The sequence below is a fragment of the Lepidochelys kempii genome, chromosome 2 (assembly GCF_965140265.1).
Source record: "Lepidochelys kempii isolate rLepKem1 chromosome 2, rLepKem1.hap2, whole genome shotgun sequence".
Classification (NCBI taxonomy): domain Eukaryota; kingdom Metazoa; phylum Chordata; order Testudines; family Cheloniidae; genus Lepidochelys; species Lepidochelys kempii.
In genome coordinates this window covers 40,238,099-40,263,515 of record NC_133257.1, presented here as the reverse complement: position 1 = coordinate 40,263,515, position 25,417 = coordinate 40,238,099, and the positions used below count along the sequence as shown (strand labels likewise).

Here is a 25,417-nt window from a genome sequence, read left to right as displayed (position 1 = left end):
AGTCTTATGATAGAGAGCTTTGGGTCAGTATTATAAATATATGAGATGTCTCTAGAAAAAGAAACAGAAGTCTCCAAAACACAAGATGTGGTAATAATGAGGGATTTTAACCACCCTGACATCTGTTGGAAGAGTAATATAGCAAAACATAAAATTTCCAAGAAGTTCTTGGTAGGTGCTGGCGACAACTTCTTGTTTCATACAGAGGAGGATGTAAGCAGAGGGGAAGCCCATTATAAACTTGATTATGACTAACAGGGAGCAATTGTTTGTGGGGATGGAAAAAAATTATGGTGATCATGAATTGATAGGTTCTATGATCCTAAGGAAAGGAAGGAATGAGAGCAGCAGAGTCAGAACAATGGACTTCAAAAAAGCAGACTTTAACAAACTCAGGACTGGTAGATAAGGTCTCTTGGGAAGCAAATGTAAAGGAAAAAGGAGTTCAGAAAAGCTGGCAGTTTCTCAGAGGCAGTATTTAAGGCACAGCAACAGAATATGTGGATGTAAATAAAAAAAATAGGAAGAATAGTATTAGGCCAATATGATTACACCTGGAGATCTTTAATGAGCTGAAAATAAAAAAGGAATCCTACCAAAAGTGGAAACATGGATCAACTGCTGAGAATTAGTACAAAAGAATAGTGCAAGGATATAGGAACAAAATCAGAAAGGCTCAGGCACAAAATGAATTGCACCTAGCCAGGGATATGAAAGGCAACGTAAAAAGGTTCTTTAAATACATTAGGAGCAAGAGGTAGATGAAGAAGAGAGTAGGTCCTCTACTTAGCGGGGAACGAAAGCTGCTAATGGATGACGTCAAGAAGGCTGAGGTGTTGAATACATATTTTGCCTCAATCTTCACTTGAAAGGTAAATTGTAACCAGATACCTACCATGACTGATATTAACAAAAGGGGTAAGGAGCACAAACCAGAAGAGGGAAAGATCAGATTAAAGAATATTTAGATAAATTAGATCTATTGAAGTTGATGACCTGACTAAATTCACCATAGGATACTTAAGAAACTAGCTGAGATAATCTTGGAACCATTAGCAATCATCTTGGAGTATTTATGGAGGATTGGTGAGGTCTGAGAGGACTGGAGAAGGGCAAACATCCTTTAAGAAGGACCCAAGAAATTATATACGAGTCAGCCTAACTTCAATATGTGGAATTATTAACCAATCAATTTTTAAGCACCTAGAGGATAATAGGGTGATAAGGAAATAGCCAGCATGGTTTTGTTGAGAACAAATCATGCCAAGTCAACCTAATTTCCTTCTTTGACTGGGTTGTTGGCCTTCTGCAGTGGTTCTCAAATGGGAGTGCTGGTGGTACGCCGAATGTATTTTGGTTGGGGGAGGGCATGAGAAGTTTTAGGGGAAAAAAAAACTTACTACGCACATTCAGAGCTTGGTGGCTGGAGAGCTAGGGGCGGGGTGTGTGTGTGTGTGGAGGGGGCATAAACTGCTACAGACACAAAGAAAGGCTGTGTGTGCAATCAAGTAAGTTTGAGAACCACTGGCCTACTGGATATGGCGGAGGCTGTAGATGTGATATCTGGATTATAGTAAAGCTTTCTGACATAATCCCACATGAAATTTTCATAATCAAACTAGGGAAATGCAGTCTAGATGAAATTACTATAAGAGTTGGTTACACAACTGACTGAAAGATCATACTCAGAGTAATTACCAATGGTTTGCTGTCAAACTGGGAGGATGTACTTAGTGGGGTTCTTGGAGGGTTCTATCCTGTGTCTAGTACTATTCAACATTTTCATTAATGACTTGAATAATGAAGTGGAGAGTATGCTTATAAAATTTTCAGATTACACCAGACTGGGAGAAGTTGTAAGCACTTTGGAGGACAGGATTAGAATTCAAAACGACCGCGACAAATTGGAGAATTAGTTGAAATCAACATGATGAAATTTAATAAAGATAGGTTCAAAGTACTACACATAAGAAGAAAAAATCAAATGCACGACTAAAATGGGGACTAACTGGCTAGGCAGTAGTACTGCAGAAAAGGATCAAAAAATGATAAAAGGTTTAGAAAACCTGACCTCTGAGGAAAGGTTAGAAAAACTGGGAATGTTTAATCTTGAGAAAAGAAGACAGAGAGGAGATCTGATAATTTTGCTAATATATTAAGGCTTTTATAAAGAGGAGAATGGTGATCATTTGTTCTCCGTATCCACTGAAGGTAGGACAAGAAGTAATGAGCTTAATTTGCAGCAAGGGAGACTAGATATTAGGAAAAGATTTCTAATTCTGAGGATAATTAAGTACTGGAATAGGCTTCCCAGGAGGGTTGTGGAATCCCTGTCACTGGAAGTGTTTAAGAAGAGGTTGGACAAACTCCTGTCAGGGATTGTCTAGCTATACTTGGCCCTGTTTCGGAGGGGGGGGGAGGAGGAGAGGATGGACTAGGTCACCGCTCAAGGTCCTTTCGAGCCCTACATTTCTATGATTCTATATACTGCTTATAACAAAAAGAAAAAGAATGAAAAGAGCAGTACAGTATATATTAATCTAGAGATGCCACAACAGAGTGAAGTTGGTAAAACCCCAAACCCAAACATTTATGAATACCCTTTACTTCTCCTTAATTAAAAAATGCCCTTTCCTTGACAAGTTTTCTATGGTTCTCTTGCTTCTATGAAATTAAAATATGAGATATTGTCTAAAAATTATGATGATATAGTGACTTACTAAGTTTTCAAAAGGCTAAAGATAAAAGGCATTCTTTTGTTTAAAAAAATCAAAATATTTTAGAATTAACAATCTTTAGTTTTAATTTCACAGTATTAGACAGGTCTGCTGGGATGTGGGAGGTCAAGTGAAGAATATTTACTCTATTAAAGGTATTAATAAACTATATGTAATTGATAAAGTGATCAAAATGTCAAGCAGAATTATGGATCTCCTTTTTGTGTGGTGTGCAATAGAAGTTAGATCACCTATCTGAAAGGTGAATTCTCTGAGATAACCTCTGTCTTCTGTTTTGATAAGCCTTTCTGTGTGTTAATGCAGAAACCAAACAAGCATATATGTCTTTGATAGTAGGCCTATTAGTTTGTAATCTCAAGATTCTTTCCTTACACAACTTTTGTTTTATTTGCTTTGCTCTGTTGGTAGGAGACATACTCAGAGATAGCTGGAATGCAGAGGTTTGGTGCCTTTTACATGGATTACTTGTACACAGTGGAAAGCACCGGTGGCAAAGGTACTCCTTTTCTTTGTTTTGCCCTCCCTTGAAAAACAGAAAGCAAAGATTTTTTGACAGCCACCTGGCCTTGACTAGCTGTCCTCTACCTTACTTTAGATTTATTTTTGCAGTTGCTTGTTGGAACCGACATGTTTGAGTTTTCTTAGATTCTTGGTATTCTAACTTTTTTTTTCTCATAGATGATTGGAAAGATTCTTTTTTATAATCAACAGCTAAACTTAAAGTAGTTTTCTACTAGTAGTACAATCTAGTAGTGTACTAGACTGAATTTTGTGTAAAGTGTCATATTTGAATGACTTTGTTTAAAAAAAACCCTGATGCTGTAAAAAAAATTGAGAAATAATTCTAGTTTTAGAATATATTTTCTGTGCTTTCTTATTTTATATATAGAAGATTTATATGACAAGAGCTTTGTTTCTTAAGAGTTAATCTGTTTTTGCTGCTTATTTTCTACTTGATGTCCTAGGGCCATATCATATTCCCCAGGAAAAAATATTCAGAAGAAGAAAGTTAGAACACCCAAATTACATGGCTAAGTGTGTAGACAACCCTACACATTTATTATTTTGGGACAGTGGCATTAGCAAATACACAGAAGATGGTGGGTTGAGTATTTTAATTATGCAGTTTGCGGATTTATGGGAAATATTGGTTCACACCATGTGTATATTTAGTCTTCTGCACCAATTATCAGCCATTCTTGAGCTTTCTAATTTTGATGTGTCTGGCTCATTTAAAAGTTATCATGTTCCTCTGAGGATAGCTAAAGCTACACAAGGTTAGTTAATGCTTCAGCATGTAGTATTTTTTTACATTATAGTTTTTCTATAGGTAATTCAAGGTCATTTTCTCTGACCGAATATCCTGTAGAGCTGCTATTCCATAGCTCCATCCATTTGTTGGGTAACTGCTTCTTTCCCCACCTGCATTTAAGGGTGAACAAATATTATTGCCATGAGGGTTTTCTGGTGTCTATTTGGTGGGCTTCTGACCAAGCAGATGTATACGTGCCTGCTCCAAATCAGCTGTTTTCTGTATATATGCTTACCTCTATGCTGCAGAACTCAAAATTGTCTGTTGTAAAAACAATTTACACATATATAGGATGGTGATATCAGCTGGGGAATGGTGAACAGATGCACTATTAAAGAAAATATTATGTTCTTATGCAAAGTCCTCAATTTAAAAAGACACACTTAAGTTTAGTACCTCTAAAACTAGATTTTTTTTCCAAGGGTCCTGTGCATATTCCCACTCTTGAGATGTTCTGAACTGGTGCAGTCTGACCCCTAGAGCTTTAACTAGCAGTAGTCATTAGGGTGCTCCCTCCCTCCTTCCCCTTACAGAATGTCAAATGTTCCAAGGCAAGAGTATAAAAGGGGTGTGGCTCTCCAGCTGCCTCTGTTCCTTCCAACTGCGAGCAGCTGAACCTTTTGTAGGGAGCTCAGGTATCCTCTTGGATCCATGATTAGTTAGTTGAAATCTTAATTGTTAGTAGCTATAGAGAGTTTAGTCTTATAGTTAGTAATAGTATAGATAGTTGTTGATGGAACCAAAAAAGACACATGGTTTTCAAAAAATATGTATCCTGTCCGGCGTTGTTCATGGCATCTTGTTCACATGCTGGGTGCCTGTCATGTTTAGGGGACGGGAACTCATCCTCCAAGTGCTCAATTTGCTCTACGTTTACCTCGAGAGCAAAGAAAGAACAGATTACAAGCAGTCCTGTTGAAAATAGTCTTAGCTGCAAGGCCATTTGGAACTGGCAAGATGATCCATAGACGTGTCTGGCTCATTTAAAAGTCATTGTGTTCCTCTGAGAATAGCTAAAGCTACACAAGGTTAGTTAATGCTTCAGCATGTAGCATTTTTTTACATTATAGTTTTTCTATAGGTAATTCAAGGTCATTTTCTGGATGGTTCTGTGGATAAAAAAGATGTCATCTTTGCTGGACTCTAAGGTCTGGTGACAAGGCCCAGAAAAAGAGGAAAGCCTCTGAGGTGTCGGCTTCTATGTATAAAGCCAATCTCCGTGATAACGATTTATCTACCCAGGCAGATGTCAGTAGTCAGTCCTCGACAGTGTCAGTCTCTCTTAAGAGAGCCAATCCGTGAGTGAAGGATTCCATTATGGAAACTAATATAAAGAACCATATACTGATATGCAGCTGCATGGAAAAGTGAGGAAACCTTCTTTGGATCTGGATGAGCCAGTTCTAAAAAGAGACTTAAGGAGCTGGTGAAGAAGAACATATTGTAACACCAGTGACTGATACTATGGCAGTACAGTGCATAATTGTCCAGGTGCAGTTTTATAGATTGGATTTGACCTCAGATCTGCCAGGTATGGAGTCAGTTATGTTACTGGAGCAAGGAGAAACCGTACTCCAACAGTCTCAAATATGTCTATCTCCAGAAGGGAAAGGATATGTAGAGGAGTGTGGGGATTCTCCTCTTCCTTCAACTCCAAGGACGTTTTCTGGATCCCTAGAAAAGAACTGTTCTCCAATTTCCCTTGTTCAACCAAGATTGTTGTTGTCTCCAATTTTGTTGGAACTGAGAGCAGTTTCATACTGGAGAAAGAATTTGATTTGTGGGCAGGATCCACAGAAGGAGTATTACAAGCGAAGTCACCTGTATGATGCATAACTTCGTGGACAAAAATATAAGCATCCAAATCCAAATATGGGGTTTTGGCCGGATTGGTAGATGCCACTGTGGGTGCGTTGGCCTCATGGGTCTTTCCCGGTTTCTTATCAGTAATTCTCGATGTATGGGGATAGGGCTTCTCTGAGTGTGTGTGTAGATGAGGTTCAACCTCCAGATCTGAAAGACATTAATCTGATCAAATCTGTGAACCCTGATAAGTCTTCTATAATACGGAAGGAATTTTTGTTGTAAAAGGAAGCACTAGTGGGATTCAGAGTCAGATCCAGACTCTGGGGGCATTACAACCACAGATGAAAAGGTAGGAGATAAGTCAGCTTTGTCATTTTCAGAAAATGCATTGGCTTTTCATGAATTAGTGGATTGCATGGCAAGCACACTGGATATTCTTTCACTTTCAATTGATGAATCATCTCTCTCAATTTTTGATATTTTGAGAGCAGCAACTAGACAATCTTTTCTCCTCAGGATTGGTTTTCAGCCCCGGATTTAAAGGACACATTTCTATATTTCAGTAAGACCATGTCATCAGAGATCTGCATTTTGTGATGGGGCAGGACCATTTTCAGTACAAGGTCTTGCTTTTTGGGTTGTCTTCAGCACCCAGGGTTTTTTACCAAATCTCTATTGGTAGTAGCAGTGTACCTAAGAAGGCAAGGGATGTTTGTGTATACATAACTGGATGATTGGTTAGTAAAAGCATCATCCAGGGAAAACATGATATTGCATGTAAAACAAATATGTTGTCTTTCTTCTTCAAGTGCTTGCTCATGTCCATTCCATGTTAGGGTGCATGTGTGCTCGCCACATGCACTGGTGCCGGAAGTTTTGCCTTCTGGAATTGAGTCCGTATGTGCCAGTATAAGAGATGCCACCTCTCCCCACGCTTCCCGCCCCTCCACACCTTCAGTTCCTTCTTGCCGGAACGCCAACAGAAGGAGGGTGGACCATGGAATGGACACAAGCAACACATCTCGAAGAACGACAGTTACTAGGTCAGCTACGAGGGGTAGGTAACCTTTTTTTCTTCTTTGAGTGCTTGCTCATGTCCATTCCATGTTAGGTGAATCCCAAGTAGTACCTTTGGAGGTGGGCAGGAGTTCATGGACATGTATATTGCAACACAGCTCTGCCACAGCCAGCATCATCCCGGGCTTCCTGGGTGATGTCATAGTGGGTCGTGAATGTATGGACAGACGACCGTGGTGTGGCTCTGCAAATATTCTGTATAGGGACATGCGCCAGGAAAGCTTCTGATGCTTGAGTCCCTTCATCGTGTCAGCCACTGCAATGAAAAGCTGAGTAGACCTGACAGAATGCATAGTATATTAACCCCCCTACTGATCAAACAGATTCAGATGGTGTACAAATGAAATAAAATGTGGTTTTGGAATGTCTTGCTGCACGTTAGTGTAGATTTGTGGTTTTTAAAATATGCAACAGTTCCTCAATTTAGTAGGTATTTCTAAAGTATTAGAAATGTTTTTTCTTGGAGCCAGATCTTCAAAGGATACTTAACCCATCCTTCCATTTATACACATACAAAATTGCAAGTGAAGTTCTTGAGCATTTAACATTTGTCATTATAACTGATAGAATTTACCCACACACATCCTTTCTGTACTTAATTTGTACTCAACTTTTTTTGCAAATGGAGTTTGTACAAATTCTGTCACTTGTATATCCAAATAGTAGTACTCAAAAATTGTGCATACAAGTGACGTTTTTTGAAAATTTGGGCCATTATTTTTAAGACTTTTGATCCAAGTTACACACAATGTCTTGTATGAAGTTATGCCCCCTCCTTGTTGATCTTTACAGTGTGTTATTCACCTTCTCTTGAACAACTGGAGGTCCACAAGTTTTTTGGCTGTGAGCCAGGGATTGCTTCCCAGGCTTGTCTGAGGAAGAATGCACAGGCTTGGATACAGAGAACATTGAAACAGAGGGCAGACTCTAGGTTTCCCTTTTAGTGCAGCCTTTCACAAGATTTTAAGAGGTTTAAAACTAAATTTTTTAATATTTTTCAGTGCTTTTGTATTTTTTTCTCCTCAAAACTGCTATCTTATTTCACTTGGGTTTCCAGGCACATTTTATGGGATTAGTTCCTTTTCCTGCCCCTCTCTCCTCCTGAAATGGTAAACAAAAACAGCAAGTGGAAGCAGAGGAGAATAAATGCTGCCATTGCCGAACTCCTTACAGGCTGCCAGACTCCTAGGGACAAAGGTGGAGCTATTATCTAGTATGTAGGCGAGGTCCATGCAGAGCAAGCTAAACAGATTTCAGGGAATCTGTCTGTCAATCTGGAGCATAGATTAGGTCAATTCTGGCCCAGCTGAGCAGGCTGTAGGAGAGCTCCCTTCACCAAAACTAGATAAGATCTAGTGACAATTTACCAGGGATACAAAAGCAAAAAAACAAAAAACCTTCAACCTGAATGATGGACTCCCTACTTCCAGAGATGGCAGAACTGGCAAGAAAGCTTTAGAGTGCCTCCTGAATCTTGGGGAAAGTATAGGTCTCTCCCATACCAACCAGGAGGAAGAAATTCTTTTTTCCAACTAGTGTATAGGTGAGGTTTCCCCTTCAAGATGGTTGAGAAGGCTATGGAGAAACCATCTCCAGGTGACTTAACTGCAATGCCGTATCCACCCAGAAAGGTGCTAGCTCCTACTACAACCTCTCAAAAAGGCAGATGCGTATCTGTGCAGCAGCTCTGATTCCCACTGCTCAAACTGATTCCTTTTTGCAGTTCCCTAAAATATGTCAGTCCAGACAGATTGTCACTGAGGAAGTTGACATAAATTCTTCTGGTCATGAGGTCCATGGAGATATCACATCAGTGACCATCTTGCTTGAATTGGTTTAAAAATTTTAAAAATGCAAGGGTACAAATCTCCCACCCCCAAAAGTTGTTACTTAATTTCAAAATTTACATAGAACATTGGACAAATAGACAAGGTTTCACAGCTGTGACTTTAAGTGCAATCTTGGTTCCTTTTTTAACAGGAAAGCTGTTTACTTCTTGTTTACTATATTGGCTAAGTAAGCTGACTGCCAAAACAGAACCAGCATTATGACAGAAATCAGCCCACCAGCCTAACATTTTTTTACTTTAATAAAAAAATTGGGATTTGGGGCCTTGAATATTCAGATTTTTTTTAAAAGAACCTATATAAATTCAAACATTTTTAATAGTGATCTCAGGACTGTGGTCCACCGAGGTGGGGGAGGGACTATAACTTTGATAGAGCTCTGACATCAGACAAGCTCTCCTCTATTTCTAGCAGGTGATTCTTTAGAAGTACTTTTTGTTTCTGACTGATCAATATTATGGTATATTTAAACCAATTAAAAAACCAAGAGATCATTAGCTATACATAGGAGAAAATGTTGGTTGCATCCTGGACAAAAACTCACACTGTGGGGATCACTTGACTGAGCAGAACATATGCAGACCTTGGAAAATGGAGCCTGGACCAGTCAGCCCTCCAGAGCATCATCAAAGTTAAGTCAGCAGCCCACTGATGAACCTATTTGTGTCCAGGCTCAGTTGGAGGAGGAGAGAAACAGAAACAAAAACCTTATTTTAGATATGTCCCCCAGGACCTTCTTTATGTCCTCCCTCTGATAGTGAAGAGGGTAAACAATATTGTGAAGGAACAGGCCACGGTGATTATGATAATCTCTTAATGGCCCTGCACATGTTGGTTCTCAGACCTGATTCAGATGCAGTTGGAACCCTCCTATCAAGCTCCCAACACAGAAGGGGACACTGAATATTTGCTTGCATCCAATCAAGTGCTTCTAAAACTATATCAGTGTGAAAATGGGGCAGAAGGGAGCTAGAATTACTTGGATATTCTAAGAAGGTGATAAATGCACTCTTAGCATCTCAGGGTATGTCTACACTGCAATGTAAGCCCAGGGTTAGTGGGACTCGAGCCAACTGACAATAGGTTAGAGAACCTGGGGCTTGAGCATCTACACTGATTGCTAACCCTACATTAAGAATTTTCTAAGCTGTGGCTCTGCCATCCACACTGTAGTGGACAACCCCAAGTGAAACCAGCTATATCCCAGACTCTCTAGCACCCTCCTGAAATCATAGAATCACACCATCATAGAATATCAGGGTTGGAAGGGACCTCAGGAGGTCATCTAGTCCAACCCCCTGCTCAAAGCAGGACCAATCCCCAATTAAATCATCCCAGCCAGGGCTTTGTCAAGCCAAAGTCAAAAGTCAAAGCCAAAGCCAAGTCAAATCTCCCTGCTCTAGGCCTTTGCTCGTGGTGCACTGTGGGAAAACTTTACTGTCCACATGTATATTACAGGAAGTTTGAACAGCCCACTGATACATCCTGCTGATCAACCTGCAGAAGGCGCCTTTCCCAGAACTTCCCTTGCTTGTGATTTCACTCCTGTGTCAGGAATTGGGCAAAGCTTCCGTGAGGTGCTTGTGGACATTTCAGCGCTGCCTTCTGACCCACCAAAGGCACTGACAGAGTGTATGATGGAGCAGGAGGCGGCAGAGGGAGAGAAGTACCCAGGCATGGCAGACTCAGACTGGCTGATGCTACTCATGACACTCAGTATAGCTGCTGATGCTCCTTGTGTAGACTGGTGCTTTTGCCGCAGGGCCACATGCAAAGATTGGTGGGATCACACTGTCATGAAGACCTGGAATGATCACCAGTAACTCCAGAACTTTCGTATGAAGAAAGCTACATTTTTGGAGTTTTGTGAGCAGCTTGCTCCGATCCTTCAGCATAAAGGCATCCTTTCTGGTGCAGAAGTGGGTTGCTATAGGCATCTGGAAGCTGGGTACCCCAGACTTGTATGGTCCATTGCCAACCAGTTTGGTGATGGGAAGTTCATTGTGGGTAAAATGGTGGTGGAGGTTTCTGAGGCAATCAGGTGTGTGATTTACCCCAGAGTGGCAGGCTGAAAAGATATCCTGATGTGATTGCTGGCTTTGAGAGAATGGGGTTTCGGAACTGCGTCAGGGCCATAGTTAGCCCTCGTCAAGGAGCACATAAGTACATAAATCACAAAGAGTACTTCTCCATTGTTATGCAGGTCCTTGTGGGCCACAGAGGTTGATTTTATTAATGTCAAGGTGAGAAAGTTCACGTTGTCAGGGTTTTGTCACCCTGCAGGAGTCTACATTCTTGGACAGGCTGGGACATTATTCCCACCAAATGACATTGTTTATAAATAGAGTTACTGTCCCTGCCATTATTCTGGCAGACCCCACATTCCTCCTTTAGCCTTGGTTTATGAAATCATACCCTGATTTTAGAGGCCATGGCAGGTGTAGAATGGTTGCTGAATGTGCTTTTGGCATATATGGAATCCCATTGGCAATGTCTACAGATGTGTTTGCATCTGTCTGCATTGCTGTGGCTTGCTGTGCTCTTCACAATCTTTGTGAAGCCAAAGGTGAGCCATTTCCCCCTGAATGGACCTACAATAGCGAGAGCCGCTGAATCAGAACAGTCAGAATTTCAAGCCCCAATTGTATTTGGGACAAATTATTTTGCCATCTATGGATTTCCTGGAGTACCTCTAACTGAAATGGACTAAATTTGTATGTGAAACGCATTTTCACCTTCCCCATCCCCACACAGTTCCACTATTTCCAGGAAGCTCATTAGACCGTTCAGTGGTTACACAGCAGCATACCTACAGCATGACAACATAAGGTGGTTATTTATAAGAAATAGGAATGATCCTAGCAAAAATCTCTGCCTTACAAGTAAAAAATACACTTTAAAGGTGTTCTTTACTGTTTGCCTTTCCTGGACACCATTTTGAATTCCACATGGTAGGGGAAACTGGAGGGATGCCAAGGCGCTGGCAAACAATCCACCATTAGCGGGTACGTGCTGCTAGCCGGGGCTTTTTGTAACTTTTGCATTCATTCATTCATTGAGCAGAAATTCTTCCCATTGCTGTATTAATAAACACTAAAGTGGAACCAGAAGCTTACCAGGCTCGGGGGCAGCATCTGTCCCTTGTGCATGTGCTTCCGCAGGGGCATCAAACAATTCTGCCGTGTGTGGACCCAGAATGTGCTGCTGCTGCTCGTGCTCTGGGGTTGGTTTCAATAACAGAGTGACTTCATTATCCTCACTTTGTACCTGTGCTGGATTCTGGGTCCAGCAGGGCACCATCCCAGATGACCAGGTCATCATGCATCACTGTTGGCTCTATGCTGCGTGCTGTGTCCAGCACCCGAGCATGATGTTGGCCAGTTGCCTGAGATGCGGTTTGGGTCCCTGGTTTTCTAATACTTGCTCTTGTGCCACTTAATTCACTCCCTGCACTGATGACCTGTCTGGTAAATTTGCAAAGCTGCTGGCTTCTTTGCCATTTGCTGGTATGTATGGTTGTTCTCTTACTAAAATCAGTTTTGCTGGCCTTGCACCAGAGATTTACCAAAATATGGCTGTGCTCTGTGACCATGAAGCAGTGCATTTTGCAAAAGGCTTGTTCTGTTCATTGCAAACACAGAAGGTGCTCTCATGTGTTTGCAGCTTGGTGATCAGAAGACAATGGAAGGGTCAGTGCTGACTGTGAGCTGCTGCTGAACATCAAGGGGTGGGGGTTGTTTCCATTTTCTTTGGAGTTGATTGGGGATTCTTGGGATAGGGCATATGAATTTGGCCCATGAAATGGTGAGATACTTTTGGTGAGAACCTGAGTCAAGGGGGTGCTGTGTCTATACTGCAAAGCATTAGAGCTCAAAACCTGAGTCACGACTTGACTCGGGCTCACAGACTGCAGCTCCTCAAAGTCCTGGAACCCTGGGTCCAAGCCTTGTTTTAGCACAATTTGTGAGTAGACAGAAGGGGGGTTAGGCTTTAACTGGAGTCTGAGCCCAACCTTACACTTCAGTGTAGACATACCTGCAGAGGAAATTATATATATGGAATCACTTAGGCAAGTATTAGAGTTCCCAAAGCCAATTAAAGTGAAAGACATAATAGTTTTTACAAGACAGCTTGACCATGGAAATAAAGGATTACGTTTTGGTGAGACAGTTGTCTGCAAGGGAAAGTTTTGGAAAACTCCAAGAAACCAAGGTGAAATCATCATCACCTTACCAGATTCCCCACTCACCAGTTCTCCAGTAGCACATAGTAATAACTACTGTGCTGTAGGCTCTCATAAAACCACCTTCCCAGCCATCACAGGCTGTCTCTATTTTTGTTTTGGAAAAAGTATGTTTCCTATTTGGCACCACTTTGGTCAGATGGATTTTGGAGTTTGGTGTGCTATCAGTTATCCAGATACCATCAAGATATGATAGTTCTTGGAATGGACAAGGCTCTCATTGCTCATCCTTGACTCAGATTTTTCTTGTGTTTGTGTGTTTGCTCTATTCTTTTGTGTGTTGTTAGAGAAATGGGCTGGGAGTCAGTTTGATCCTGGTTCTAGTTTTGTGTGACCCTCAGCAAGCCATTTGATATTTCAACTCTGCAAGGACACTATAAAAACTGCTGAATCACTGTAAAAAAATCACTGAAAATGAAATGAGCCTGAATGGACTTTTCCTGTGTAAATATGCTAAGGAAAAGGTGAAGAAATCTTTTAATGAATAGTGTAAAAAAAGTTACAAAACCTAAATCACTAAAGTTAGAAGAATTTGGCTGAAGTATTTTACTATCAAATAGTTTTATAATAATGTAGTCACTATCATCTAATGGTTGTCCAGTGGCCTGTGTACAATGAGTAGGTGGTTTCAGTCCATTTCTTCCAAGTGCCTGTATCACAAGAACTACCATCACATTTAGCTCTAATTGGTATACTTATTGGTGGTCTTAGCACCGAGGCCAAAGATCAATTGGACATGGAGTTTGAACAACCCTTTCATCCCTGGGGTGGTCCTTCAAAAACGGGACTGAAGTGCACTGGTGAGGAAGTTTGCATTCTCACTGCCTGTGCTGTACCTCATGTGTGGATGAACGAGAGAGATTTATCTCCTGGAGCTGTCAGTCCAGTTTCTATTAACGTAATAACATAGGGTGAGATTCTCAGTTCTGCTCAGGCCCCTTTATGCCAGGTAAAAGGGCTTTAAAAGCACCAATTCCAACTTGGTGGGAATTCCTGTGGTGCAGGAACTGAGGTCACATTAGAGTTTATTAGGATTGGGGCTACAGTGCCACACTGCAAAGATTTTGAGCAGCACAGCTATCCATAGGCAGCTGGTATCAGGCTTCTGTAATTTAGACAGTTTCCTGAACTGCCTAAATTATCTGGGGATGTTTTTGGCTTCCAAAAACAATAGTGTTCCCTCCCCGAGTCTGCTCTTATATATTGCACAGCACAGAATCTCATCCTTAGTTTTCTCAACATGAAAAGGAATAAAAATTCTTAAAAATATAGATTAACTCTGTGTTAACAGAAGTGTTGCATTTACTTAATTATGTTTCCTGTGTAATTTTTTTTCCTGATAATAAATCTGGGGTCGTAAGAGCTGTATCCAAAAATAATTGACAAAATTAATACCTTGATATTCCCAATTGTCGTCATTCATTTTACTGACTGAAAAAAATACACTTTTATTTAGTTTCTGGAAATCAGCAAGACCTTTCTTCATCAAAGAGTGAAGATTTTGTAAATGTGCAGGAGATGTCTACAAAAAGCCTCATTGTGGGTCCACTTGATCTTCGTTTGGATAGCAGTGCTGTACACAGGATTATGAAAATGATAGTTTGTGCTGTGGAACATGAATATGAGCCATATAACAAGCCCAAACTAGGTATGTTGCTTATTTAATTATGAATATGCTTTTTGTACATATAATAGACCAGATTCAGCACTGCTGAAAGGTGCAAACTGCAAATAGTGGAAGTGGGGATGCAGAGAGGAAATTTAATCTCTGCCTGTCTTTTCATGGGAGTCACACCAGCAAAGGCTAGGAGGTGGGTAAAGTGAATCAGTATATGCCTTGGCAGCCCTCAATATGCCATTCTCTGACCAGCACATACCACTTTTATGGCTATGCTGTTTACATACAAGTACCGTGGTGGGTGGAGGCTTTGTATCGTCACAACATCCACACTCCTGAGTGTACTTTTTCCTCTAAAGTCCCAGAAAATAAAAGGAAACCTTTAATGTGGGTTAATGTTTATGAAATAATGGGATTAAACAGAAAAAGGGAATGGACGCTAATTATGGCCAGCTATTAAGATAAACATTTTAGACAAAAAAGAGAGCCCATTTTTCACTCTACAAGTGTGGATTTCCAAATGAGAAAAATAATTCATTATTATTATATTTAGCATTAAGTAGAGCCTAATATACAAAGGATACTATTCCCAAATATATATAGAGAAAGATAAAAAATTGCATCTTTTAGTAATCCACAAAAAATACTGTACTAGACACTGGAGAAAATAATTACAGGTAATTTTAGGCCTATGAGCTGGACATCGATACCAGGCAAGATAATGGAGCGGCTGATAATGGGACTCGATTAATAAAGAACTAAAGGAGGGTAATGTAATTCAAATCAAATTAACATGGGTATATGGAAAATAGATCCTGTCAAACTAACTTGATATCTTGCTTTGGTTGATAAAGTTAATAGAGTTGATTTAATATACTTAGACTTTGCTAAGGTATTTGACTTGGTATTGCACCAACATTTTGATTAAAAAAATTAGAATGATATAAAATTAACACACCGCACCTTAAATGGATTAAAATCTGATAGATCTCAAAGTGTAACTGTGAGCGGGGAATAGTCATCAAGTGGATCTGTTTCCAGAGGGCCCTGCTGGAATCAGTTTTTCGCTGTATGCTGTTAAACATTTTTATGAATTACCTGGAAGAAAATGTAAAATCATCACTAATAAAATTTGCAGAAGACACAAAAATTGGGGAATAGTAAATAATGAAGAGGACAGACTACGGATTCAGAGCGATCTGGGTGGCTTGGTAATATGGGTGCAAACAAACAATATGCGTTTTAATATGGCTAAATGTAAATGTATACATCTAGGAATAAACAATATAGGCCATATTTACAAGATAGGGGACTCTATCCTGGAAAGCAGAGACTCTGAAAAAGATTTGGGGGTTCTGATGGATAATCAGCTGAACATGAGCTCCCAGTGCAATGCTGTGACCCAAGGAGGAATCTTGAGTAGGAGTAGATAAGTTATTTTACCTTCGTATTTGGCCAGGTGCGACCACTGCTGGAATACTTTGTCCTGTTTTGGTGCCCACAATTTAAAAAGGATATTGATAAATTGGAGTTGGTACAGAGAAGAGCCATGAGAATGATTAAACGATTAGAAAACTTGCCTCTTAGTGATAGACTGAGAGAGTTCAATAAGATCATAAGGACATAACATAAGAATATAATCTATTTAGATTAACAAAGAGAAGGTGAATGGGTGTCTTAATTACAGTCTTTGAGTATCTATGTGAGGAACTAATGTTTAACAATGGGCTCTTCAAGCAGAGAAAGGTATAACTCAATCCAATGGCTGGAAGGTGAAGCTACACAAATTCAGACTGCAAATAATGTAAGGCATACATTTTTAACAGTGCAAATAATTAACTATTGGAACGATTTACTAAGGGTTGTGATGGATTCTCTGTCACTGGCAATTTTTAAATTAAGATAGGATGGTTTTCTGAAAGATATGTTCCATGAATTATTTTTGGGAAATTCTGTGGCCTGTGTTATACAGAGAGTCAGGCTAGATGATCACAGTGGTCCTTTTTGGCCTTAGGATCGATGAATTTTAAGGTAATCCATTTACTTATTTTAATCATATGCTGAATTTATTTGTGTAATCGTGATTGATTTTAGATATTGTGGAAGGAAATAGAACTATGCCAAACTCGGAAGAAATAGCATCTTTGGAGGAATACATTCCCACTCGACTCACAAGCTTTACCATTCTTAAGTGCACCATTACAATCTCTATGGCTGAATTCAATTTACTGGGCCATTTGCTGCCTATAATCATGGGACAGAAGGTAAGATTTTTATCTACAGTAAATTTTGTATATATTCGCTCAATTTGTGTGTGTGTGTGTGTGTGTGTAAAATACACACACACACACACACACACCCCCCCCCCCCTAAGATTAAAGTTCATTAAGGTTGCATAGTCAAGCATTCATTGTCATGGTTACAGGATTAGCTACATCTGTGTCCTTTTTTTTGGCTCTCTGAGTGCACTCCCTCAAGTCCTTTGCCCATGCCTTTAGATTCTCCCTTTCTTAGACCAGGCCCTGGTTACAGTACTTTGTGTGTCAACCAATCTTACCCAGCAGGTCCAAATAGATTTAGTATCTTCCCTTCAGGAGTTTGTGACCAGTGGTGTGTACAGTAACCCAACAACCTTCTCAAAACCCAAGTATGATTTATCATAACAGTAGGAACAAAGTATTTAAAAACAACAACCAGTCTACATGCATATCTGTCTTACCATTCCTTGATGGAAGTCTCAAGTGGCCTAGTTTCTTCAGACATGCGAGTGGGTACCTGTTTCAGTCTGCTCTCCCAGAACATCTACTGAACAGTCAACCCCTCTCTCTATCGACAGTCCTTTTAAAAATTGCTATAGTACTTTGTTTCTCTTCTGTTTCTGGCCATTGGCCTAGGTCATTAAAACTGGGCCTGCAAGTTGGAGGAATCCAGGTGATAGAATCTTCAAACCTAATAGTTTGGCTATTGTCTTTTACAACCCTGAAGTATTTACTGTGGATTGGCTTCTCTTGAGCCACAAAAAGAAAAGGAGTACTTGTGGCACCTTAGAGACTAACCAATTTATTTGAGCATGAGCTTTTGTGAGCTACAGCTCACTTCATTGGATGCATACCGTGGAAACTGCAGAAGACATTATATACACACAGAGTCCATGAAACAATACCTCCTCCCACCCCACTGTCCTGCTGGTAATAGCTTATCTAAAGTGATCATCAAGTTGGGCCATTTCCAGCACAAATCCAAGTTTTCTCACCCTCCGTGCCCCCCCCCCCCCCCCCCAACTCACTCTCCTGCTGGTAATAGCCCATCCAAAGTGACCACTCTCTTCACAATGTGTATGATAATCAAGGTGGGCCATTTCCTGCACAAATCCAGGTTCTCTCACTCCCTCACCCCCCTCCAAAAACCACACACACAAACTCACTCTCCTGCTGGTAATAGCTTATCCAAAGTGACCACTCTCCCTACAATGTGCATGATAATCAAGGTGGGCCATTTCCAGCACAAATCCAGTTTTTCTCACCCCCCTCCCCCACCCCTATACACACACAAACTCACTCTCCTGCTGGTATTGCCATTTTCTGGCTTTGGAGTGCTTGATTTTGCAACCTTACAATGTTGGTTTAGCATTATTTTTGTATGGAATTTCCTAGGTGTTTTTCAGGAAGAAAACGGAAAGGAATCAAAGAAATTATATCATGTGCAACTGTTATTACTCCCCACAAGCATTGTCAGCAGGAATTAAACCCTGGAACTTGAGGTTCACTACGCAGACTTCTTCCATTTGAGCTGAAGGAATAAACAGCAGTAATAGACTGTTATCCTCCATGTAGGGGACCAATGGGGATGGGAAACATGAGCAGAGATGTGACTGTATGCCAGGGTGGTGGAGAGAGAGGGACCAGATGAGGCTGGATGGGGGGAACTGGGACTTGCTGGGCAAGGAGCTGTGGGGTGGGAACTCAGTAGGGTTGGGTAAGGTGACTAACCTGGCAGTAAAGGGGAGACTGGGTAACAGGGAGGAGAAACCTTGAGAAGCTGAAATTGGGACAGGTTACATGAGGGAGAATGGGACCAGTATGAGAAGCTCGGGTGCCAAAGAGACAAGACAAGGACAGGTAGTGAGAGTATTGGGCAGAAGAGTCTGTACTCAATAGAGCAACCTCTCCTTCAGAGTCAGAAATGGAACCCAAGATTACTGAGTCTCACCATTCCTGTGATGTCAACTAGTATCTGGGAAATCCACTGAAAACTTTTCATCTCCTGCTAGTGCGGGTCCACATAGAGAATGGCAACATATTACTGCAATTGGTTATATAGTTACGTCAAGTTGTAGAGGTCTGTGTGGTGGATCTAAAGGTTCAAACCCTGCTGATGACTCATGTGGGTTTCAATATAATTCCATATGGTAGAATGCTGTTTTTTCAGTTTCCTTTTGTAAAAACCTACGACGATGCACACAAAAATGCCTGTTAAAAGTATGCTATTTAGGTACTGTATAGGTTTCATACCACACTTATCACTATGATATCTGAGTGCCTTCCAGTAGTGCATTAAACAACATGCATACATATGTCACACATTGTTTGTTCTCTCATCTTCTCCCCAGAGGGAGAAACGTGCAGTGGAGTGTCCTGTTTTGCTGGGGTTTTGTTTTAATTTAATTTTTTTTTGTATAAGTGGAACTGTTGCTGTGTGTTTATATTAGAGAAGGCAAGGTTAAGGAAGTGTGCCTTGCCTTTGGAGTGGAAAGTGGTAAAGTTTGTGATGGCACTTCATTCTTTTGTGAGTTAATTCCACGCTCTTGGACTGCCTCTGGAGAAAGTTCTATCTTCTGTACAAATGAGCTTTATCCTTATTGAGAATTTCATGGTACCAGAGGAATGTATTTGTCAATCATGGTATTTGTCCTGGACCTTTAGATAGTCTGTAGGTATCCTAGGCCCAACCCTTGGAGTGATTTGAGGAGACGGTCCAGACCTTGAAGTTGATTGGAAGCCATTGTAGAGACTGGAGGACAGGCATAATGCGATTGCGGAAGCCTCAGTTGCTCATGAGATGCTCTGCAATGTTCTGTACTAGCTGGAGTTTCCTGAGTGCTGAAGGTTTCATGCCAAGATATTGCATTGCTGTAATGCATCTGAGAGGTGATGAAGGTGTGAATGGGTGAGGGCAGATCGGCATCTGCCAAGATGGAACGGAGTCTCCTAGCCAACTGGAGATGGTAGAAAGTGTTACTTGCAGCTATTGCTATGTGAGGTTTGAAAGTGAAGCACACAAAAGTTAGGAGATGCCAGAACTAAGGTTCCCTGGGCATCCTGTTCAGAGAAGGAGGCAGGGGTCTAGTAGAAAAAATAGTATGTGATCATGTAAATAAAGACTATTATAATGCGTATACACAAGGGGGGCAAATTAAGGTTATATAGGATACCTTAATTCTAGCATTTCTTTACTTTTCAGTGCTTCACTTTGCACTTCGCATTAACTTTCTTTTAATGTTTGTCTAGTAAAGTAATTATATGATATATAGTAGTGAAACCTATGAAATAAATTGCGTGTATTACGTACTTTTAGCCTCAGCTTACTTAGCCCACCAATTTATTGCCCTCATAACTATATATAACATTCCAAACCATTAAGCAGTTTGAAATAGCTGCCATTTATTTAATCAATACACCTGAAATGTTACCTTCTGTCCCTCAATTTTGGAATTCTTACCTTCACCCAGATTACTCTGCCTGAGACCCTGGATGGTCCTGAACCAGTCACAGGTTTAGGGTCTGATATCTCTTGATACATCAGGGTTAGAAGGAAGAGCTATTAACACTAGAAAGGGGAGCGCCCCAACTTTTCAATGGGAAATAACACTTCTGTTGCTCTGGAGTGAGTCAAGAGATTGGACTTGAAAACTCCCAACACTTTTCTGACTATCAAAGCTATTTTAGAACTTTTTTAAATGTCTCATTTATAATTCTTCATTCCCTCTGAGACCTTTACAGTTGGGCTCATGTTGTTACTAAGTGAGCCTGACTTTACAGCAGAGGTGGGCAAACTATAGCCCGCAGGCCACATCCAGCCCGTGGGACTATCCTGCCCGGCCCCTGAGCTCCCGGCTGGGGAGGCTAACCCCCCGGCCCCTCCCCTGCTGTCCTCCCTCCCCTGCAGCCTCACCGTGCCGCACTGCCAGTGCTCTGGCCCGCAGCTCCCGCAGTGCAGTGCGGGCGGCGTAGGTGGCTCCGGCTGGGTGGCAGGGCTGCGAACTCTTGCTGCTCTGAGCAGTATGGTAAGGGGGCGGGGAGTTGGGGGGGGTTGGATATGGGGCAGGGGGCTCTGGGGGCAATCAGGGGACAGGGATCAGGGTGTGGTTGGATAGGCCTGGGAGTCCCGGGGGGGCTGTCAGGGGGTGGGGGTTTGGATAGGGGTCGGAGCAATCAGGGGACAGGGAGCAGGAGTGTTGGATGGGGTGGGGTCATGGATAGGGGTCGGGACAGTCAGGGGACAGGGAGCAGGGGGTGTTGGATGGGGGTGGGGTCCCAGGGGGCGGTTAGGGGTGGGGGTGTGGATAGGGGTCGGGGCAGTCAGGGGACAGGGAACAGAGGAAGTTGGATGGGGCGGAGGTTCTGGGGGGAGTTGGGACGGGGAACAGCGGGGTTTGGATAGGCATGGGAGTCCTGGGGGGCCTGTCTGGGGGCTGGGGTGTGGATAGGGGTCGGGGCAGTCAGGGGATAGGGAGCGGGGGGGGTTGGATAGAGGGTGGAGTCCTGGGTGGCATTTAGGGGCAGGGGACCCAAGAGGGGGGCAGTCAGGGGACAAGGAGCAGCGGGGGTTGGGGGTTCTGAGGGGCGCGGGAAGTGGGAAGGGGCGGATAAGGGGTGGGGGCCAGGCTGTTTGGAGAGGCACAGCCTTCCCTATCCTGCCCTCCATACAGTTTTGCAACACCAATGTGGCCCTCGGGCCAAAAAGTTTGCCCACCCCTTCTTTACAGGTTGAGGGATATGAAAAATAATTGTACCCAACTTAGATGTTGATGTCCTCTGATCTACTCCCCTCATATAGTTAGAATATTTTTCATGTTTAGGATAATGGAGATCTAATGGTTTGGTGGTAGATTCTAAGGTTCCAGTACGGGTGATGGCAGCCATGATGATGAAGCTTGCTTCCACTCCTGTAGTTAGATCCTTTGACAGCTTCCTATAGTTAAAACCAAGTTAAACAGGATGCCAGCTGAACACCAGAAAAGCAACATTCAGGTCAGGTAGAAAACTTTTCCATCAGAATGAATCAATAAAAAACACATAACTGGAGTCCTTGAAGAAACGTTTCCTGTCTTTCTCACACCATCTTTGTTGTGTAATATAGCAATTTTGTGGCTTCACTGGGGACCTTGAAAACCCCTAATCAGTTTTTAGTTGAAATGCATGCAGTTTGTACTAGCTTTTATCTCCAACTTCTACTTATTTCATAAACAATCTTTATGTAACATATTTTTGAAAATTAAATGCATTATTTTCTTATAATAGTTAAGATATCTGGCACATTTATAAAGACTGGATAGTGCAGAGTTATGTAAAAGTTATATCAGCATGAATTTGGGTGTACTGTACTTTCAAGTGGTGAAGCAATGAGTAAATAACCTTTTTATAGACTAGCATACTGCACCTTCACATACTCTGTACATGAAAACTTGTTACAGGAAAATTATTTTAGAAGTGTTTCAGACTCTAAATATTTTATTGATAGAGGTATGAGGTCCTGCATAGGGCATTGCATAAAAGTTTGTCTTTAGAATACTTTTTCTTTTTCTTTCTAGAGTTCAAGTGGTTTGTTAAATGCTACAAGCTTCCAGCCTTTACGGCCTTTGCCTGCTATTAGAATATTGATGGACAAAATTAACCTGGAACATTCTGTGCCAATGTATGCTGAACAACTTGTGCAAACAGTCAGCAGCCTTAGCCAACCTCCTGATAACCTGCTTCATTACTGTTATGCACACTGCTACCTTAAGGTAAAAGAAAATATGAAGTGTATTTATTATGAAAGAACACTGAAAAGAATTAATACAAATACAGACAGTCCTAGATGCTAAGATTTGTGATCTCCCAGAGCACATTCAGTTTTTCCAAAGAGGTGTATGGCAAATATCAAGGGCTTGGTTTTGCACTCTTAACTTAGGCAAAATTTCCTAGTTCCACCTTTGTAAGGAGTACAGGCTGAAGCCCCAGGGAGCTAATTTTTTATTATTGTTATTTATTCAAATTATTTGGCAAAGACCTCTGCAAAATTGGTTTTAATACTAATATAGTTAATACATTTGTAACAAATCATCTTTATACATTCTGTAAGATGCTATGATGAACATGTTTGGTACAAAATTGTTACGGTAATATTTGCTTTTGACTACAGTGAGCCACCCATTTTAACATATTTTTTGCATAACATTAACTCCAGCACCGCTGAGTGTGTGAGGAGAACCTCTAAACATTGCATTTTAATATCCTTTAGTGAGGAGGAGGCCCTTTTGCTAGGTTAAGAGATTGCAAAAATCCATTAAAAAATCAGTTTGAGCTCTGATGAATCTACAGCTCTGATGAAGTGAGCTGTGGCTCACAAAAGCTTATGCTCAAATAAATTTGTTAGTCTCTAAGGTGCCACAAGTCCTCCTTTTCTTCTTGTAAAACAGTAATACTGTGCTGGCTAATTACATGGCAAATTTTATGTTTTCTAGAATTAGATATTCACCTCATATCACATTTCAAATAATTGGGACAGCAATATCACATTCAACACTCCTAAATGCTTTTCAAGTTTTCCTTAGTTTTTTTTTTCTTTCCCCAAAGTTAATATGTAAATGTTAAAGAAACCCCTTGATGTTTTCAGTACTGAAGGGTCCAGTTCTGCTCCTATGGAAGTTGATGGGAGCAGGATTAAGTCCATTGTTTTATCTGCCAGTTTTAGTGTAAACTTATGAATTGTATTCTTACATGAAGTTTGGCAACATGTGTTGAAAAAATTCAGCTCCACAATAATTAATTTTCACAGTAGTACAGAAAAAAATTAAAGAACAATTATAATATACTGTGTGGAATGTAATTTAAATCATCACATTTTATTCAAAATAACAAAAAGATTTGAAGAAAAGCTACTTTTGTCACTAAATCCCACTGTTTTTGTAAAAATATTACTCTAACTATGAAACAATGGATATCTGCATTTTGTTTAATTTGTATTAAGTATAAAGTGTACTATGATAACCCCTCTCTACCCCACTTCCCATTTTCTTCTCTTTCAACTGTCTTCGCCTCTCTCCCTCCTTGTTGTTGTCATCTACAATTCACCCAGGTCCCCACTTTTAGCCTTCTTCTCTGATTTCGACTCTTGGCTCTCTCTCTCACTCATCCTCAGTGACTTCAGCTTCCATGTTGATGACCCATCTGACCCCTTAACTGTGTGTTTCCTCACCCTGTTGTGACGTTGCACCCCATAATGCTTTATGGAAATATGTTTATGAATGTATATATGACTTAACTGGAATATGTTTTAGGCTACATATGCCATGTAACATATCTCTGTAACGGTTATGATCTACTGAATATATTCATGCTATTTGTATGCATGTATCATTTTTGTATTCAAAGTTATGAATATTGGCTGTGTACTTGTTTGAGTTTAAGTAGCCTTTGTAAGGGATTTGGTCAGCTTCTTAAGAAAGGAATTTGCAAGTTAAGTGCCCAGTCAAGAAACACTTAACGGACAATGGAACTTGGAAGACTCCAATCCACATAAGAAGTCTACCTGGGGACGTTACAGGTGGCAGACATTGTTCACATGCTACCTTGAAAGTTCTGAGTCATGCATGGACATGTGACTTGCCCATGTGACTCCAAAACTCCAGCTTGCAGCTGGATTCTGCATAGGAGAGAGGAGTGGGTCTCCACCCACAAGAGAGAGTCTACTTAAGCCTGTGGAATACCCTCCATTTGGTCTTTAGCTGGCTCAAGAGGTAGACTCTCCACCCCTAAAGGATACCTGAAAGAAACTGGAACAAAGGACAGTAACCACAGGGGTGTGAGTGGTTGCTGAACTCAGACTAGAAGGAGGCTAGTCTGTAAAAGAAGCTTACTGGAACATCTCTGAGGGTGAGATTTCATCTGTATATATTTATATATATATATATATATTTATATATATAAATAAATCATTTTCTTAATGTACTAGGCTTAGACTTGAGTTTTTTATTTTATTTTGCTTGGTAATTCACTTTGTTCTGTCTATTACCTGGAACCACTTAAATCCTACTTTTTGTATTTAATAAACTCACTTTTTACTTATTTAATTAACCTAGAATATGTATTAATACCTGGGAGGGGAGCAACAGCTGTGCATGTCCCTCTATCAGTGTTATAGAGGGCAAACAATTTATGAGTTTACCCTGTATAAGCTTTATACAGGGTAAACCTGAATGTTGGAGACAGGAACACTTCTTAAGCTGTTTTCAGTTAAGCCTGCAGCATTTGTAGGACGTGGTTCAGACCTGGGTCTGTGTTTGTAGCAGGCTAGCGTGTCTGGCTCAAACAAGGCAGGGTTCTGAAGTCCCAAGCTGCCAGGGAAAACAGGCTCAGAGGTAGTCTCAGCACATCAGTTGGCAGTCCCAACTCTGTGTGTATATAAAATCTGCTGCAGTTTCCACGGTATGCATCCGATGAAGTGAGCTGTAGCTCACGAAAGCTCATGCTCAAATAAATTGGTTAGTCTCTAAGGTGCCACAAGTACTCCTTT

General features: G+C 41.0%; 1 protein-coding gene across 16 annotated transcripts in view; it reads left to right on the top strand.

Annotated features, from left to right (window-relative positions):
* The window catches only part of VPS13B (vacuolar protein sorting 13 homolog B), a 921,287-nt gene that overhangs the window by 175,281 nt on the left and 720,589 nt on the right, over nt 1-25,417 (top strand). For all 16 annotated transcript variants that reach the window (XM_073330465.1, XM_073330462.1, XM_073330464.1 and 13 more), the window contains exons 12-15: nt 3,147-3,234; nt 14,480-14,671; nt 16,736-16,905; nt 22,452-22,646. In XM_073330465.1, the coding sequence (XP_073186566.1) occupies nt 3,147-3,234; nt 14,480-14,671; nt 16,736-16,905; nt 22,452-22,646 (645 nt within the window). The remainder of the gene's footprint in view (nt 1-3,146; nt 3,235-14,479; nt 14,672-16,735; nt 16,906-22,451; nt 22,647-25,417) is intronic.